Below are 19411 nucleotides of genomic sequence, written 5' to 3'. Positions count from 1 at the left end.
AAAAAAAAAAAAAAGGATTGATATTTGCTTGGGAGTTTCTCCGAAAGGGATCCACAAAGGTAAATTGCTCTCCGTGTGCCTCAAGTTTAAAGGAAGAAGCCTTTTTAGATGAAGTTACATAGAAACCGGAGACTTGAGTCTGATGTAAAACATTTGTAATGAAGAAATCCATGCAAGGCCAATTTGGAGCAGATCTTGCCTAAAGCATTTTATCAATGAAGCCCGCTAGGCTTGTGCAGGAGATTTAACAAAGCAAAGGACAGGCTTAGTCTTGAGCCCATGAGCCAGACAGGTCCATGGAGGATGCAGGTCAATGTCTAAAATGTGACATAAGCCATGTATGCTGGGGAATGTCTGAACTCAGGAAGGTGAAGCAGGAGGGTTACTACAAGTCCAGGGCCAGCCTGGGGTATATAGCAAATACCAGGCTACACAGTGACTCAAGAAAACAAACAAACCTGAATGATGGGAGCTGCATTCCAAATGGGATTGGATTGGAAGCCATGGTCCTATGTGGTTGGATATATGTGATCCCTATCCTTGTGATGGGCTTCATAATATAACTTCCTTATGTTTAATATCAGGGCTCTAAAAGTAGGTTCGACTTTAGTTTTGTTTGTGTGTGTGTGTGTGTGTGTGTGTGTGCGCGAGTGCGCGCGCACCTGCGCGCGCACTTGCATGCTGGTGCTTGTTGAGGTCCAAAGAGGCCATTAGAGATCCAGGATTTGTTACACCCGGATGTTCAGATGTTCCCAGATGCTGGCATCTGAACTCTAGTCCTCTGCAAGAGCAGCAGGAACTCCTAACAGCTGATGAGCTTTCTCTCCAACCCAGAGATTTCTGTTTTACTGTGTCTCAACAAGTGCCAAAAGCTGGTCTCCTGGAATCCCCTCTCCCTGTGTTTTCAATGGTCCCTAGAAGTTTGAATGCATTCATGTGGGCATAGCTAAAAGTGTTCTGTTTAAACTAGTTTCGGTTTTGCTTTTAGAACTATCTTTTCAAATGATGCCAGAACAAGGCGTTAGCATAGCGAGACTCATAGCATAACTTCTTGGAATTCACTAAAGATACAGGAGTTAAATCACATTCACAGCGATAGGGAAATGGCTCAATGACTAGAAGTGTTTGCTGTCCAAGCATGAGGAGCAGAGTGCAAATCCCAACAACCATATGAAAGGTAAGCTCTGATGCATGATCCCATATCCCCAGAGCAGGCAGGAAGAGAGACAGACACAGGAGAATCACTGGGGTTTACTGACAGAGTTCAGGGACAGGGTCTTGCCTTGAGGAGACTCAGAAGAGAGTGACAGAGAGCATCCCGTGTCTTCCATTCGCTTCTGCAGGAAGAACACATTTATAGATGTGCATGTGCACGAATACCAGACCAACACACACACTACACACACACATGTACATACAAGTGTCAATGGGTAAATATATCATGTTCACATTCCCCTATGAAGCATAGCTAGTGTGTTGTAGGGACAGGAGTGTGGTTCATAGACAAAGATTACTGTGCTTGCTCCAGTTTGGTCAACTTGACACAAGCGAGGGTCACCTGAGAAGAGAGAAAATCAGTGGAGAAAATGATCCCATCAGACTGGCCTATTGGAAAGCTTGGGAGGTGTTTTGTTAATGAATTATTCATGTAGAAGGTCCTGGATCAGGATGGACAAGCCATGGTATGCAAGCCAGTAAGCAGCACCCCTCCATGGCCTCTGCTTTAGTGCCTGCCCCAGGTTCTTGCCTTGTTTGAATTTCTGCCTTGGCTCCCCTCAATGGACTGTCATCAGGCCTATATGCCAAATAAGCCCTTTCTTCCCCAGGTTGCTTTTGGTCATGGTTTTAATCATGGCAAACTAAGCAAACTAAGAAATCACTGACAAGAAGTGTTAGTCAAGTAATCATAACCCAGAAGCAATCACTATTATTTCATTACCGAATTATGAAATAATAATAATAATGAGATTATAGAGTCACCGTCTCTTGCCTCTGGCCTCTTACTTCTTGAATTCTAGATAATTCCAACCCCCATGGAAAAGCTCATAACCGAAACAAATCACAACCTATTCTGCAAGTGGATGGCTGCTCAAAGCCACCATCTTTTTAGGAACAAATACCTGGTTTCCGTGGTGCATTTCAAGAAGCCACAGGGACGGCATGATGTTGACCAGGTACACAAAGATGGCCGGAGAAAGCCTGAGGACAGAGAAAGAGGCTTTAGCTTTTGTTTTTTAAAATTTCAAGGAAGACAATTAAGGAAGAGGTGGAGGAGATGGCTCAGCAGGTAGAGTGTTTGCTGTACAGCCTGAGAACCTAATGTCAGATCCCAAGAACCCCTGTAAATGCTAGGTGGTCTTGAATAATCCCAGGATGCAGAAGGAGGGGACAGGGGACCCCATGGGCACCTAGACTGCCTAGGATGGCTGAATGGTTAAATTCTAGTTGCAAGTGTGTGACTCTGTCTCACCTGAGAAGTGGAGGAGTGCTTGCTGAGGGTATCCAATGTCTGCCCTTTGCCTCCATGTGTACATATACCCCCTACACAATGAGCTGCCACAATGTGAACTCATTTGTACAACACACACACACACACATGCACACACACACACACACACACACACACACACACACACACGCACACCTACCTAAAAGAAGCCAAGAAAACGCCTGAGCCCAGTCACAGTCACCCTCAGTTATTGTTACATGGTTTCTGCCACAGGGATTACAGAGGCACACAGTAACTGCAAGGCTGCTACCAGCTGCCATTCTCACCAACTCCCTAATCCAATTAATAAAAGCTGACTGTAATATGGCATCCTGGGACACCACCAATTAGATTCAGGCACGACACTGCTTATTTGGTATTTAAGATGTTTTACAGAAAGCAAATTTTGCAGCCAGAGCAAATCCTGGATTTATTTCAACTTTGTAATTTCAAGGAAATTGATAGTAATTTTTTCCCCTGATCTTCGACCTGCACTTCTGAGCTCTCAGATGATAACCTCTTAGTAAACACAAAATCCAAATGGTGGGGACAAGGATGGAGAATGGTTTGTTGATCTCCTGGGCATGTGCTAAACCTGAAAAATTAAAAGAAAGAAATGAATAAAAAAAAAAATCTAAACATTTGGGAGCTTTCGAGAGGTTAGTTCTATTGTCTTAGGGTTTTACTGCTCTGAACAGACACCATGACCAAGGCAACCCTAGTAAGAACATTTAATTGGGGCTGGCTTACAGGTTCAGAGGTTCAGTCTATTATCATCATGATGGGACACACGGCAGCATCCAGGCAGGCATAGTGTAGGAGGAGCTGAGAGTTCTACATCTTCATCTGAAGGTTGCTAGGAGAAGACTGTCTCCCAGAAAGTTAAGATGAGTGTCTTATAACCCACACCCACAGTGACATACCTACTCCAACAGAGGCCACACCTCATAATAGCGCCACTTCCTGGGCTGAGCATATACAAACCATCACATCAATATTTGTTATTTCCTGATTCAAAATTCAGAAGGAGCTCTGAAGAGAGGACCAATGGAGACACACTCAGGTTCAAATGACTTGAGCTGACGATCTCCTAATTCATTTTCCAATGCACACGGCAGCAACAAGCATGGTGACCACCAACTCTTCATGCCAAGGGTCAAGTTGCATGGCTTTGCCAACGGAGTTGACTTTGTCAGAGTTCTATAGTGATAGAGGATCAGTGTGGTGGGGGTTCAGTGAGTCTCTCATTCCAGATCCTACATTAGAAGTTTTGTGTGATGTCTTTGCATAGCCTTGTCTCAGCATGCATGTTTAAAAGAGCCCTCTCAACTCCCTTCCCTTGTTAAAAGCAGTTTCGTTGGACTAGGAGTCACTTATATCATTTAATTTACAAATCCTACCCCATTTATGAATATGAATCTGCAACAAAACCACGGTAGCACACAATAGCAGCATTGGCCTGGTGAGGATCAGTATGCCTCAGCATCAGGTGGATCAGCTTATCCTGGTGCTTATTGAGAAATTCTACCTCTGCTCTTTAGTTTCACAATCCTGAATCACAGGGAAATAGACTCTTGGAGAGGAATTGTCTAATTGGGTTGCCTGTGGGCATGGGTGAGAGAGATTTTCTTGACTGAGATTGAGTTGGGCAGATTCAGTGTGTAGGTGGGCAGCACCATCCCCTATGCCTGTCCTCTGAACTGTGTAAGCAAGAAGACAGCTACGAATGAAGCATGCAAAATCCCAAGCATTTGTCCTCTCTGTGCTCTGGCTGTGCCTATGAAACATCAAATTCCTGCCTTGACTTCCACGTAATAACGGACTGTAACCTGGAATCAGAAACCAAATGAAGCCTTTCCTAAGTTGCCTTTGCGCCAGGATGTTTTCTATCACAGGAAAGGAAATAAAACTAGTACAGTGGGCAATGGAAATGTATCTAGATAATTTGAGATAATAAGTTGGGCACAGCGATACACACCTGTAATCTCAGGACCCTGGAGGTTGAGAAGCAGGAGGATTGCAATCGTGAGGCCAATTCGTGATGCGTATCAAGACTTTTCTTTTCAAAACCAAATAAAGATGATGATGATAAATAATAATAAGAGATGAGTAAGGTTCCTTTCCAAGCTTATTTCTTCAAATTGTGCTTGGTTTTGGATTAAATTCTGTCTTGATAGAGTATCTCAAAGTCAAATTATTAAGTTAATTCATTTTTAGTAAAAATGTTTTTAGTACTTATTTGTAGTTGCGAGATTAAACTTTACCCAAATGGCATTATTATAAGCTAGAGAGATAAATAAATAAATAAATAAATAAGGTAGCAGGGGGAAAAGGAAAAATGGGTAAAGTTTTAAAAGGCTATTTAACCTTCATTATTGTCTTTAATCTTCTGAGAAAAAGAAAGAAATAGAAAGGGCAAGAAAAAAAAGTCTTTAAAAATCAATATTTAATATAGACACTCTTCTACTTTTGATTTCTTGCCAAAACCAATTTTGAAGCAAAAGGTTATGGGTCAAGATATTATTAAACTCTAACTTGGAAGATGTCTAAGCTGCAGAGAAATGTCAAAAACTCATGTCGGGCACGCTCTTAAAAGAAAGAAACCATCAACTCTTTGACCTTATGTATCACAGGAAACATGAGGAAGATTTCCTGAGAGACACGAGTAAGGACGTCAGTTCTGGTCAGAGAGCAAGCTGCATATGTCAATTGCTTGTGTTTGGACATAGCAAATGTTGGAAAAACAAAAGTTTGTTAACCTCAAGTTAATCTCGAGCCTAACATCCCCAGTAATACTGTTAAAATAATAATCTGGGGGAGGTGCTAGGCACAGAACACAGTAGAACTCAAAGGAAGTTGAAAATAAACCAATGACCTTAATATCTCTGATGCGTTAGATCCATTTCTATAATTAGAAAAAGTATCATTATCCCTTTTCAGTGTATTTCCCTTAATTAGGAGATTAGCTCAGCAAACACACACACACATACACTCTCAACTCAATATTCAAGAATTTCTGTGTTAGGAAATATAGAAAGTCTAACCTCATTCATCCCATAGAGTCAGGGCTCCGTGACCTGTTTTTTTGTGCCTTACCCCTAGCACATCCTTTCAAGACCAGCAACTTCAGCCCCAACTTACTGTTTACCTAAAAACAAAGCAAAATAAAACCAAAGAAAATGTGGAATAGATTAGTGGTATAGCTTTCTTCTGGAGCCTTGGCTTCCATCCCCAGTGCTGCTAAAGCAAAAACAGTTTGGGGGAATATTCCTTTCTTCAACCCTTCCTTCTTAGGACTCTGTGACACACAAGAAGGTGAGAAGAGAGACTCAAGTTGAGGAATAACTCACATTCTACTCTATGCACTGCCTCCTCTAACAAACCGTGTCCCTTGTTCAGATCAGCATGCCTAATGTGGCTGAGCTTTGAAGAGAGGATGGGAAATGTCGTTAAACATGAACATCTCCTCGCCCCCTCACAACCAAAGCCTTTTGGGGACACTCTTCTGTGTATGTCTGCCTATTTATATCCGACTTGTACATTCAGGGCACAGCAGGCAGTGTTTGGAATCTGCATTGTTCACGAGACCCAAAGAATGTGGTTCTATTTTGTAATCACGTGGATGTTAGGTTAGCTTTCATAATATCAGCTTTCTGAAGGCAGACCACCTGCCTCCTGATTCCTGCCTTCCCCAGATTTTTCACATCATCTTCTCCAAGTCAGCACATTGTTATCTTGTTTAGTACTCAGTTAATGTCTGTTTAGCAAATGCTCAACTGCTTAAATGCTTGTATTTGGGAATAAGAAATTACTGACTGAATAAAAATGATGAATCTACAAACATGCACATGGACCTTTTACTTATGGAAGTCTAGTTAGTTCCCAAAATACTTTTTGAGCCCTGACCTTTGAATGATTATTATTCAACATTTATTCTCTTTCAAAAAGGTTAATATATTTTTTGTGCATGTGTGTATGTGTGTGTTTGTGTATGCACACCACATGTAAGCAGGTGTCCACAGAGGCTAGAAGATGGCATCAGACCCCCTGGATCTGGAGTTAAAGGTGTTGTGAACTGCCTAAAGTAGAAGAAGTTAGGGACCAGAGCTGGATTCCCTGGAAGAGCAGCAAGTGATCTTGACTCCCGAGCCCCCCCCCCCCACTTCTCCAGTCCAATGACTCATTACGTCTAAGGCAGAATGGTCAGTAGCAGCGGTCACACTCGGGAGAGCTCAATTGCAATACTGCCTCTTCCTTTCCTAAAAGGCTGTATATTACTTGCCTTTTGAGACATAAGACCAGTTCAGAGTGTTAGTAGAGCAATGTGACCCATGTGACCAACATTTCAGAGTCTCAATTACAGAACTTCTGCCTTCCTCATCAGTTCTGTATGCAAATAAAACAGAAACCGCTGGTTTGCTTGCATCGGAGGGTGCTGTTACCACTGCTGAGAGCACCACAACCCACAAATGCTAGATTCTCACTTGACCTCTGCAAGGTGGAGAGCTGTGGGGGGTCACTTGCCTGCTGTCGGCTTTATGAGACAGCCTGCTCCTGACTCTGTGTACCTCTGGGCTGAGTTACATTTCTTCCTCACTAAGCTTTTACCGTATTCTTCAAGGGCCATGAAGACACTGGGAGATTCAGGCCTTCAGAAACATGTCTGTCTGTCTGGGATGTCCTCTGCCTCAATGGAGTCTGATTAAGTCCTTCCCCTGGCTCTTGTCAGCAAGATAAAGACTCCTCTACAAAACTTTCCCAGGTCACTTGAGTGGCAAGCCTTCCCATTATGCATTTTTTTCTTCATATGCTTCAAAATTTATAATTTCAAATTTTATAATGTGCATGTTAGTGTGTATTATGTGTTGGGTATCATTGGGTTATGTACCTTCCTCCAAGTAATTCTCTATTTTAGTGCACACACAATTTTGACTCTCTGCCCCTAATTTAAGGGTGCCCTTTCCCCCTTAAGAGGGCGTGACTCATATGGGCTCCCTACAAACAGTGATTTGGTACAGACCCTGGTTTGATTAGAAATAGCTTATTGAAATAAAACCATAAGTTAATAATTTTTATCAGAAATTTTATTTAGTGAACCTAATGTGTCTTTTTTCTGTTTTTTGGTTTTTTGTTTTGTTTTGCTTTGCTTTTTGCTCTTCAGTGTCTCACTCTGAGAAGATAATCACAATATATTAATTTGGGAGACCAGAATATCTTTTAAAATGCTATTATAATGTGTTTATTTGGTGTTTGTTGCATGCATGCATGACACAATATATTCATGCAGGCCAGATAATCACTCTTGGGAGTTGATACTCTCCCTTCATCATGTGGGTTCTGAGGATTGAACTCAGGTCCTCTGGCTTGGCAGCAAGCACCTTTACGCATTGAGCTACCTTGTCGTCCCAAATCTACAGTATTATGGATTTTATGTCATCAATACTATTTAGTTTGGAAACCAAGGAGAGTTTGGATCAGTTCACATCAGTTTTCCTAAGAGCTACCAGATAATTTTATGGGGTGTGTGTGTATGTGTGTGTGTGAGTGTGTGTGTGTGTTTATATGTGTTTGCCTTGATGGCTTTGGGAATAATTAGGCTCCAAGCAACTAGCATGCTGAATAATGCCGCAAGAAGACATAACCAGCTCAGAAATCAAATGAGTTGGGTTTCTGCACAGTTATTTATAAAAATACCACACACCATACTGCCAGACACTGACACATATCACTTAAGGACTATGAAACATCCAAGTGGAAAATCTTTGCAGAACTGACAGTAGCCCACCATCAATGAACTAGCTGTTTGGAGAAACTCAAATGTATTATAATCTCAATTAATGCAATCTGGTCAGAAAATTAAAGTTGCCAGACACAGCTTTTTTGTATAACACCAAATTATCTTGCTCAGCTGTGTTTTCTTAAAACTTCCTTTGAACTTTTCTAATAACAAAGAAACACCTCGTAGGTTTTTCCTTTTGCACACTGATGTAATTGTTAACCTATTAACAAATGTGTTTACCTGGTCTTATTTCTTGACCATGTGAGCATCTATGTATGTATTGCTCAACATGACTCTGAGCCCTCTCCCTATTTTATTTTATTTTTCTTTTAAAGCAGGGCCTTGGACGGCTCAGACTGGCCTTGAACCCCTGATCCTTGGGGTTGTAAGCACACACTGCCGCATCCAGCTTTGCACCAAGTTCTTCAAAAGACATACTCACTGCATTCTTTCTTTCCATTTCATACTAAAACTAAAATGCTATTTATCATACAAAGTAGTCATTTCCACAAATTATAACACTTTTCATAAAATGATTATGTCGTGACATTTAGCACATTAAGGCTGGAGTGGATTTTATTTATTTCAATTCAGCATTAGCCTAGAATTAGGATTCCATTTTGCTCTTTCTGAAAATGACAACTATTGTTCTTTTCTTATTGAAAATGTAACACCTATTCAATTTTAGTCATAGATCATTATATACACACATATAGAGGGAAATTAACCAAATATCACTTGTTACATTTGTTTTCTTTTCTTTTTGTAATTTTTCTGGCTTCTAATCATACATACAAATGTGGATATGGGTAATATTTAAATGAAGCAAAAATTACTTCTCCATGAATACTGATTTAATTTCCATTTCACTATGTGGTATTTTCCACTCTACTGAACAGAATAGAGATACAAGGAACACACTCTCAAGTTTCAAAATCTGATGGTAAAGCCCCTTAAATATGCCAATATAATTTCTGGAAACATTGTTTTCTTGGAAATTAAGAAACTATGCCAAGTTATCCTTCTGGGAGGGCCTGAGTTATGATTTAGAGATTCTTGGCCCTTTTGTAAATGGGCTGGTTTCTCTGGGTGACTTCCATCTTGGCTCCTCAGCAAGGCCCTGCCATGAGTGCCTGTATATACCTGGGCCTTATTTACCTGCCCATCTATAACATGTAAAATGGTCCCAAGTCTGTAAAGCCACAGCTTCTGAACTCCTAAGAACTTACTATCTTGACCCCAGGCAGCATCCATTTATTTTTAAAGTAACATACCCCTCTCCTCTACCCCCATCCCCAGATCCCTTGTGTGTGCCTTCAACAGGGCAAGGGAGGCCATTACTGTGTAGCTGTAAGCACATGGGAATCCTCCTCCCTCAAGAAAATATACTGGGCATATTTGAATGACTGTCAATTAGATGATAGTTTCTTTTTTTTAAAGTTGTTTCATTGAAGTCTACAAAGCAGGCTCTAGCAAGAGAGGAATTATGAAAAATTGGGAATGAACTACACATTGCAATAGAATCATTGACTACTTGAGGCTCCCCAGGGACTGCTCACACAAAGGTTTTGTTCAAAGAGATAATTCTGAAGGTGAATGTTAAAATTCCAAATTACAAAATTTCAGTTGTTAATATTTCTTAAATAAAAAACATACTTGCAAATTATGATGGAAGTGGAAATGGAAACTTGTTCTCTACACGCTGTATTCAACCTCAAAATTCCTTACTCAATCTCAAAGCACGTTTGAAGCAATGCCATCTTTATTACAATCAGATAAAGGTATTTGAACTTTGGGACCTTGCCTCACAACTAAACTAGTGACAGGGGAAAGGTAGGATTGACTTGAGGACCCATGTATAATTCTTAACATAAAATATTTCTGAGCAGAGGAAAACTGTGACATCTTTCTACATGAACGGGTTCTAAGCATAACCTTGAGAATCCCTGTCACCATAGTTTCTTCAGCCTGTGTCAGTAACTCTATCCTCTTCTCTCAGACGTCAGCACAAACATGAGAGTTCCTCAATCTGTGTCCTTCTGCCTCTTCCTCTCCATTGGACAATAGCTGGCTTTGCTGCTGTATTTTGACCATCTAGTTCTCCAGCACCCAGGACATAATTTGTTGGAGAGCCTTTGCCACTTTGCAAGCACACACATGCAGCTGGACAAACCCCATATTCCTTCAGGGACATGGCAACATCTTGTATGAGAAAGGCTTGTTGATTGAGAATAAATGTTTGTTTACTAAGTCATAAGTGAAATGAAATTAGGTCACGATTATAGGAATTTTGTGGTTCGTGATAAAATACATCATGAATTTTTTGTATGTAATATTATAATTTATTTCCTTATACATAAAAATAATATATATTTACTTTTTTCTATAGAAAAGGTTGAATCCGAACTTTCAGCTAAACTGAAGCTCTCTAGAATTTCTGTCTCTCTTTTCTTCATAACCTATTTGGTCTTTACAAAGACATCTGCTTTCACATGAATGGATGAGCTGTGAACTGTCATGCCCTATGGAAAGTGTCCTATCCCTCATAGCAAGAAGAGACAATGAAATGGAAATCCTGGTTTACTGTCCTTTAGAGAAGTCACTTTGCCATGCATTGGTAAAAATCACACTAAGATGGAACTTCAAAGGTAAATGAGTTCATAAGGTCATTTGAGGATTCCAGAAGGTAATAGATATGTATAAAGTTTAGTACATCCCCAGTGTTCCACGGCTGCTGACTGTTATCATCTCCATTGGAACCCTGGAACGATCACCTTCATCCTCCTCCTCAGGGTCACCAGCGACGACTCAAGAATAACCCAACCAAGCTGTCAGGTGGCTAATCTAAGTGAACCATAATATTTTATACAACAGTAAGGATACCCAGGGAAATAGAAAGCAGAGAAATGACAAGTAACTCAATCAGGGATGGTCATGCAAGTTAGAGGAGAAATTCTATCCACTTAAGAATTATTAATCTTTAATACACACAATCATCTAACTTTTTGAGGCTGAACACATAAACCACAATTAAAATATAACACCCTTCTAAGTTGTGTGTGTGTGTATATATATAGAGAGAGTGTGTGTGTATATATGTATATACATATATATGTGAAGACATATATATATATGTATATATATATATATATAACATATAACAAATTACATTTAGAGAAAAGGAATCAAGTCACCACCTACTCTGCCACTTTGTCACTTTGTATGAGTAATTTCCTGTGTCCTAAATATCCCTTCTATGTAACCTTCAAACAAGTACCTCTTATGGTACACGCATTATGATTTTTAGAAGAAAAGTAACACTGGTTTCCCATAACAAATGCAGCGGATACATTTGTTACATTGTCGATACATTGAGAGATTGTGGATACATTGGGAGAGTGAGGCTTCAGTCTCCCAATACTAACACTCCAGAAGACTTTACAAAGTAGTGTAGGGTACCCACACAAGAAGATTCCTCTCCATGTGAATTCTCTAGTGATTGAGAAAATTAAACAGTTCACATTTGTCCCAATGTCACTGCTGGGAGGAGAAGCACCGGGAATTTTAAAGTAAGAATATTTTAGTACTGATGTATTTGAGCTATCCGTGTTGATTTTTCTCCCCCCACCCCCAAGACAAAAGAAAAAAGAAAGAAAATCTCTAAAGATGGTCATCACCTTGATTTCCGTTCTATACGTTATCAGTTGTGTATTCTCAGGGACGACGTTTGGTCCGTTAGTCAGCACCTCAATTTCCTTGATACCCAACTCTCATTCAAGTGTGACAATTACATCTATCCCCAGTCTATCAAGAAACGGTGACTTTACCTTGAAAGCCCATCAAAGAAGCAATATAAGGGAAAAACTGGGATTGGGTCTCCACAAGAATAACCATGTCATAGGATGGGAGCCATTCAGTGTGTGCTTCCAAAGTCACTGTAACCTTAACTCAACTTTCTACACCGAGACTGAGGCTCAGGACACAGAACATGCATTGCCTGGAGCACGTTTCCACAAATACTGAGAATACAGAAGATCGTGCCTTGAGTCTCAGGATATATACTGACTCCCTGAAGATGGGGCTGGAAAATCTGATTAGCCATACAAACTAGGAATCTGGAGAACTTTCAGGAAACATGAGCAGCAAATGAATTCAGGCCAAGCGTCATCTATCTCCTGAGAGAAATTTTATGGTCCACATTGGCCACCTGGAGGCCTCTAGGCTCTCCTTTCAAATGCCCCACTATTTCAGCCCATCTGGGTTTCCAAAGATCGATGGGATTGAAGACAAATAACACTATCTGGTTGGATTTAAGGCCCACTTCATGAGATGAAACCCATGCTCAGGTGGACAAGAACCCGAGACTTGATAGTCTATAGACCAAGGGGGAAACCCAATACTACTGTTTTGCTAAAGTAACACAGCAAAAAGATGACACAGTCATTTGACAACGCTTTGCTGGTATCTCAAAGCACATAGGATTATCCCCGTTATAATGTATAATTGGATGATTCTAATATGCCTGCCCTTGTAGTGGCCTCCCATGGTCTGAGGTGTTTGAATACTTGGTCTCCAGTTGCTGACAATGTTTGGGGTGGTCTTAAGAAGTGTGGACCTGCTGTAGGAAGTATATCACTGTGGGAGGCGGTGAGATTAAAAGCCTGGACACCGTTTCCAGCTCGCTCTCTCTGATCTGTGTCTCTGGTCCAGGATGTAAGCTCTCAGCTTCCGGCCACTGCCGTCATACCTGTGGCCTCTTGCCATGCTGTCCCTACTGTTATGGACTCTACCCTCTGGGATCAGAAGCCAAACTCTTCTGTAAGTTGCCTTGGCCCTGGTATTTCTTCACAGCAAGAGAAACATAAGGAACACAGACCTCTTCACTCCTATAACCTCTGCTCAGATATCACAATCTCTACAGAGCCCCTCGAGCTACCAATCAGAGCAGAGTGTTTCTCATTCCATAGTCCACACCACACAGGCCTCTGTTGTTTATACCAAGTGTCTGGTCACTGATAAGTTAGCTCATTGGTTTATCAGTTACAGCCTTCCTTAGTCATTTTCTGACTCCCTTGATTAAAAAACGTGACAGGTTGGAGGGCAGAAACTTACTTTGTCTATTATTTCCCTGTCTTCCCCATTTACACACCTGTTACATACAAGGAGTGTTGATGTTCATTGTGCTTGAATGGAGGCTGAGGCTCAGAGCATCCACCTGAGGTATCTGCTCAGGTTTCTGTGCTCTGTAAGCAGAGAGCATCCTCTATTTAGCTGGGCTTTGCACCCTCCCTTCTGATGTGGCTCTCAGCCCTTTTGATCCCCTTGCTGCTCAAAGGCCCTGCCTGATCTTCCTTCCCCTCTCCACTGTTGCTCACCAGCCTCTGACTCCTCTGGGATATAGAACACTGCAGCAGACAAGGAAGAGAGTTCAAAACCTTCCTGACTCGCATACTCTTAGGTCCCAGTTCTGGGAGCCTAGGTGAAAAGATTAGCAACTCCGAGCCTTGGTTTCCCTCATGAAAATGGTAAAAAGGGCAAACTAAAGCAATCACTGTGTTTGTTGGATTATAGGGGCTCACCGATGTTTCCAGAATCTGACAGACCCTGAAACTTGGCAAATGCTAAAGAGTCATAATGATAATCATTCCATACATTTGTGCCCTTAATCAAAATACTACCTTTTATTTAAAAATCCTGGCATGCAGTTATTGCTAACTAGGTGTATTTTATTATCATGAATTATAGAGTTAGTTGGTGACTACTGAGTATGAATTCAATTGTAGTTGTGCAGAAACATATAAAATGTTAAATATACTATTTTCATATTGTTAATAATATTGAAATTCCTTCAGAAAAACACTCACACGATTTTCTTACTTTCCTTTTTGTTGACTTCAATACTCACTTATTTTTTTAGATGAAGACATATAAACATGAATTGTAAAATCATGTATTTCCCTCAACAAAACAACAACAACAACAACAAATTTCAGGCACAATATTGCTGTTAGTTGCCACACAAATAATTGTCAAGCCTGGTTTGGTGGCATATGCCAATAATCACAACACTCAGGAGAAGAAAAAACAGCACAGGTTAAAGGTCACCAGGATGGCATTGAACTGTCTAGAAAACAAAACAAGCACACACACACAAAAAATAGTTCTTGCTTTATCACACATAAAGGAAACAAAAGGGAAAGACAAGAAGGATGACTACCTACTAACTCAAAAGCTAAAAAAAAAAAAAAAACAACCCAAAAGACCAAAACCCTTTGTATTATTGATGTTTGGATGAAGAAAGACCTGTGTTTAGAATGCTGTACTTCTGACAGTAAACTCAACATAAACTTTTTTTTTTAATTCCCAGATACCTTCCAAAAGAACAGGCTTCAAACTTGTCACAATCTTGGGTAATTTTTCTATCCCTTCAGGAGTCTTTTATCACTATTGGCTGGGAAAGCAAGTGAAATATTGCCTTGTGCTTGACTTTACCTAAATGATAATTCTCAGATCCACTGGATCATTGCCCAGACAACTGAGAATAGAAATCAAGAAAAAAATGAAACTAAGTGATGCTGATTTCTATCCTGCAGAAACACAAGTGAATATCCAAGTAACACTGGGTGGCGGGGGTGGGGGGGGGGTAGGGAGGGGATGAAGAACAAGCCCCCCTGGGGTTTCTTACAGGTTTCACAAGGGTGTGTCACGGATCCACCTTCCAGATTCTATAGGATTCCAGCATCAACTGCTCCAGCTGGCAAGTTATCCGGGATGCCGTAATGTTCCTCGTCCCTGAGCAGCTGGCTCAGCATCTAATTCCACGTTTCCCTTCCAAAGGGTTGAGAAGATGTCCTTAGAGACATGTGCGCGCTTGCTCCATTAGGAACTTGAATCCCCGCTGTCCTTTACAGCACTGGGACTTGTGCCAAATCCCTCTTTTTAGTTTTTTAGGGTCCAGGTTTAAATATTAAGAAAATGAATATTATTCTAATTAGCCTTGAATAGACCAAAGGAAGTCCCTGAATGTAATAGTCATTGTAATGGGGTTTCTACTCCCTGTGTGTGCATCCTAACCTCAGCCTACAGGGTCTAGCTGTTCTCTTTGCTCTACTCTGTCCTAGCCAACGATTGGATTCTCTTGGATTCGATGGATGTTTTAATATGGGACAGCAACAGTTTCTGAGATGGACGCTTCCGCTCTAGCTCTGTTATCTGCAAAGCAACCCTGTCTTGTGTGCTTTGACTTTACCCAAATGACAATTCATAGGATTGTTTCCCAGATAATGGAGAAAAAAAAATCAAGAAAACAGTTAAGTAATAATTTCTCACCTCTTCCTCTTCTTCTTCCTCTTTCTCCTTTTCTGGAATTGTTCTCAGTCAGCTACTTTCTTTCTTATTCTTGGATGGAAATAACAAATGTCTTCAATTGGGAAAACATATAATTCTCCTCCAAGTCCATCCTTATAGCAAATGAGCCATGGTACAGAAGTCTGTACCTGCAGCGTCCGGGTGACACACTGTGGCTAGCCCTCTTGTATAGTGGCTAAAATCTACCACACTGTTTTCAATAGCATCAGTATAAATAAACCATAATTTTCCAATTAGTCCTTTAATGTGAATCGTGGTGTTTTCACCTTTATTTTTCCCCAGTACAATGGGCTGTTAATGGTTTTGCTCATTCCTTTACATACAGACACTTTGGGTTCTAAGGGCAAGTTCTAAAATCTAAGGCCCATGGTTCAAAAGTTTACCTAGTTAACTATCTCAGTTCATGTGACTCTACACACACAACTAAATAAAATTACCGTTTTGCCATATAGATAATATGTGTTGTGTTTTACTCTACATAGTAAGCAGATATATTACTGTAGTGTTGGTTTTTCTTCTCTTTGGTTCTGTCAGCTGGAACATTTGGACAGAAAACTGTTCTTAACGCTGTCAAACAGCGAATGATTATGCTGCGTTTTTCTCAGAAAACTCCAACCTAGCTAGAATGTAAAAGATCCCAAATCAAAACCCATCTCATTGTCCTGATAGTTCAAGGATAATTCATATATATTTTTAGCAGACCATTATTTTATTTTTTTCTCATAGTTGTCTGTGGTTTTTATCGACAGTGCAAATGGCCATCTTTGCAGAGTGGCTTTACGGCTTATGTATGGTAACATCAAAGTGTACCGTGGGTGTTGGGAGGAACTCTGAGTGGGTCATTTGTACCACTTAGCAAATATTCATTTGTCCCTGAATTTTTATAATAAGCTAGACATATCAGCTTTTCCCCTCAGCTTCCTTTCAAATATTCTTTGGGATGGATATTAAGCCTGCAAACGTTCTCTGAGCCAGTGCTCAAATGTACCACACACCGCACAGGTCTCTAGTTTGAAATCGAAGATCGTTTCTGCATTTTTTGTACTCTGAATAAATGGTTTATTGACTTATCCCTCTGTTAAAGTTCCTTGCACAAGAACAAAATGTTCTCTTAATAGCTGATATTTTAATATAGAATCTTTTAATATGAACAAAAGGGAATGAAATAGGATATAAGGAAAACCTCTTATGATTCATTAACCATCAACACATATATGTCCACGTTGTTCTTCAACAACCTGGGACATACATATTTGCAGATCTGGAGCTGAAGCTTACAGACATCAAGTAACTTCCTTGGGGCCACATGGCGAGTAAGAAGCAAGGAATGCCCATCACCTATTCCATTTTAAGTCCAGTTCTGCAGCCCACATCTTAAATCCAGCCCAGCTCCAGTTACCCAGAAATCTGACTCACTGACACACGCTTTGTCCAGATGACTGTTCCCTTCTTGGGTAGAAACACCACAACAGCCTGAATCAGCAGTCAGTCAAAATGCACACAAGAGGCTAATAGCCTACCAGCCCAGAATGGCTCTGGCCTACACTTGGGGGCTAATGGGTTACTTCAGGTTTTGCTGAGCTGGCTCCTTTCTGAGTCTGAGGTTGACATTTGTCCCAGAAGCACTCGTGGTTGGTGTCAGGACTACTTTACACGGACAGTTTTTGGTCTCAGACCTCCTCCTGCGATAGAAGATAAGTCTACTCTAGTGTATTTCAACCACGCAACAACAACAACAACAAACAAACAAATCTCAGGTTTATCTGTTTTAAGAGTGTGGGATAATTTATACTTTCTCCTCTTTTGTTTCCCCCCTATATGAATCAGACTTCTTTGGGGAAGTGAATAGGATTTTTCTTTGTGATATCAAGAAGTCTGATTAGAAATTGCCACAAATGTCTCGTGCTTAATAAACTGTCTGTGGAAGGGATTTTAGGAAGTACCAAGCCTGTCCTTGCTCTGCTACCATTCCCGGTCCTTCCACGAACTTCAGCATTGACAATCCTAGACATTTTTCAAAAGCAGAGATTTTAAGGTTCATATCAGCTTCAAAGCCCATTTTTTTCCCACAGTGACAATGAAATATATAGCCTTTTGGCACTGTTGTTGAAAGGGGCTTCTCTCTCCCTGAACATAACAGCTAATGCAACAGCAAAGGGGGGGGGGAGCGCGAGGCATAACTTTGCCCTGGATGGTAAGAGTGGGCATCAGTGGGTACTCTTTGAAAATGGCCAGGCAACCTTTGTGTTAGCCTTTCCACTTGCATTGGGTCTATAGAGGGAATTGCAGCCGCCAGAGGAACCCCGAGAGTTTCCATGCTGAGGTTAAGACAAAACCCGCTACCTGCTGGTCCCTCCCCCAGTGTCTGTAGCAGAAACCATGCCTGGCCAGCGAAGTAGGCTGCCAAGCTCCCAAGCCACCAAACCCAGACACCTGAAACTGGCTCCACACTGGAAGAGCTAGGGACATTTGGGGTTGGAAGAAATTGGAAGTGGCTAAAACCTCAGGCGCAGCAAGGGGTATGGAGAGCGGAAGAGACTAAAAACCAAAGGTGCTGATGGTGGGGGGAGGGGCGGCACTGTGCGGCAGAGGCTTCAGGAGCGCTCAGCTCTTCATGGATCTCTGTTGCCCCACAAGGCATCCCGGTTCTTGTACAGACATCCATGACAGGCCCCTGGCTCACACTCTAACTTAAGAAAGCAGGGCACCCAGCAATCAGCTCCACTCCTCTAACGTAGACGGTTTTAACTGATTAGCCAATAAAGTCCATCCGTCCGGGATCCATCCTTCCCAGTGCTGCGCTGGGACCCAAGGTACCACTGGCGTGCCTAAAAGATGCACCGGTATCCCATGTGCCGACCAAACTCCACGGAGAACCAAAGGGTGCCCAAATACCAGCAAAGAAACCACAAACACCCGAGACATGGTTTTGGTGCCGCCTGCTAAGACCGTGATGAACAATGCCCGGGACCCTGTGCGCCCTCCCTTCCCAGGGCACTCTCACCATTTGTAGCCTCGTCCGCGCTTGAACTTGAGGGTGAGCACTGTCTCCAGGACCAGCAAGAGGTTGAGCAGGGCCAGCAGCCAGTAACGGTGCTCTTCCTTCACCCAGGTCACTCTCCAGACGGCGACCAGGGAATGCAACAGGAACAGCAGCCGGGTGACCAGGGCCTTGAGCAAGACCAGCCCCTCCATTCTGCCCTTGCGCTCTGCCAGACCGGCGCCTGCGCCCTACCGACCCCGTGGGCAGCACCCTGTGTCCACCTCAGCCCAGGAGTGGGACACCCCTGGGACTGTGATTGCCGGCCCGAGTTCTTGCTCACACTCCCGCGCAAGTCTCCAGTAGGACAGGAGAGCGCCGCTTGCCCCGCCCCTCCAACTTCCAGAGAACTCTTCAAAGACAGAATCCAAAGCCAGCTTCTCCTGGCTGCTGGGCTCTGCAGGCAACTGGGACTGCACCGCCCAGGCTCTCTCGGGGTTATTCTGCAGCACAGCCCATCCTCCTGCGGATGCTAGGGCCCAGCCTCCGTTCCTGCCTTCTTTCCCACCCCCAGAACCCCAGGGAGTCCATAAGAATGCCCTCCACCTCACTCCAAGAAGGTAGAGGTGAGCTGATGGCCAAGGTGCAAAAGAGCTTTTTCTATCAGCCCTCACTGTTCTATTTTTTCTTTTCTCCCCAAGTGTTCTCTAGATCATTCCCGCATTCAGAGGAGCACAACAGGCCCTCGCGATGATTCGAAGCTGGGACTCAGGAGAACCAAAAGAATCTGCTGTCC

The 19411-nt window shown here is 42.0% G+C and overlaps 1 protein-coding gene across 1 annotated transcript in view; it reads right to left on the bottom strand.

Annotated features, from left to right (window-relative positions):
• Tmem26 (transmembrane protein 26) overlaps window positions 1-18988 on the bottom strand; it is a 45159-nt gene extending 26171 nt beyond the window's left edge. The window contains exons 1-2 of the mRNA XM_021175292.2: window positions 18640-18988; window positions 2121-2199 (exon numbers count right to left, since the gene is read on the bottom strand). Coding sequence (XP_021030951.1) covers window positions 2121-2199; window positions 18640-18830 — 270 coding nt within the window. The 5' untranslated portion in view covers window positions 18831-18988. The remainder of the gene's footprint in view (window positions 1-2120; window positions 2200-18639) is intronic.
• Window positions 18989-19411: the final 423 nt, after the last annotated feature.

Source organism: Mus caroli, chromosome 10, assembly GCF_900094665.2.
Source record: "Mus caroli chromosome 10, CAROLI_EIJ_v1.1, whole genome shotgun sequence".
Lineage (NCBI taxonomy): Eukaryota > Metazoa > Chordata > Mammalia > Rodentia > Muridae > Mus > Mus caroli.
Note: the sequence above shows the minus strand (reverse complement) of the source record. Positions and strands in the feature narration are given on the sequence as shown.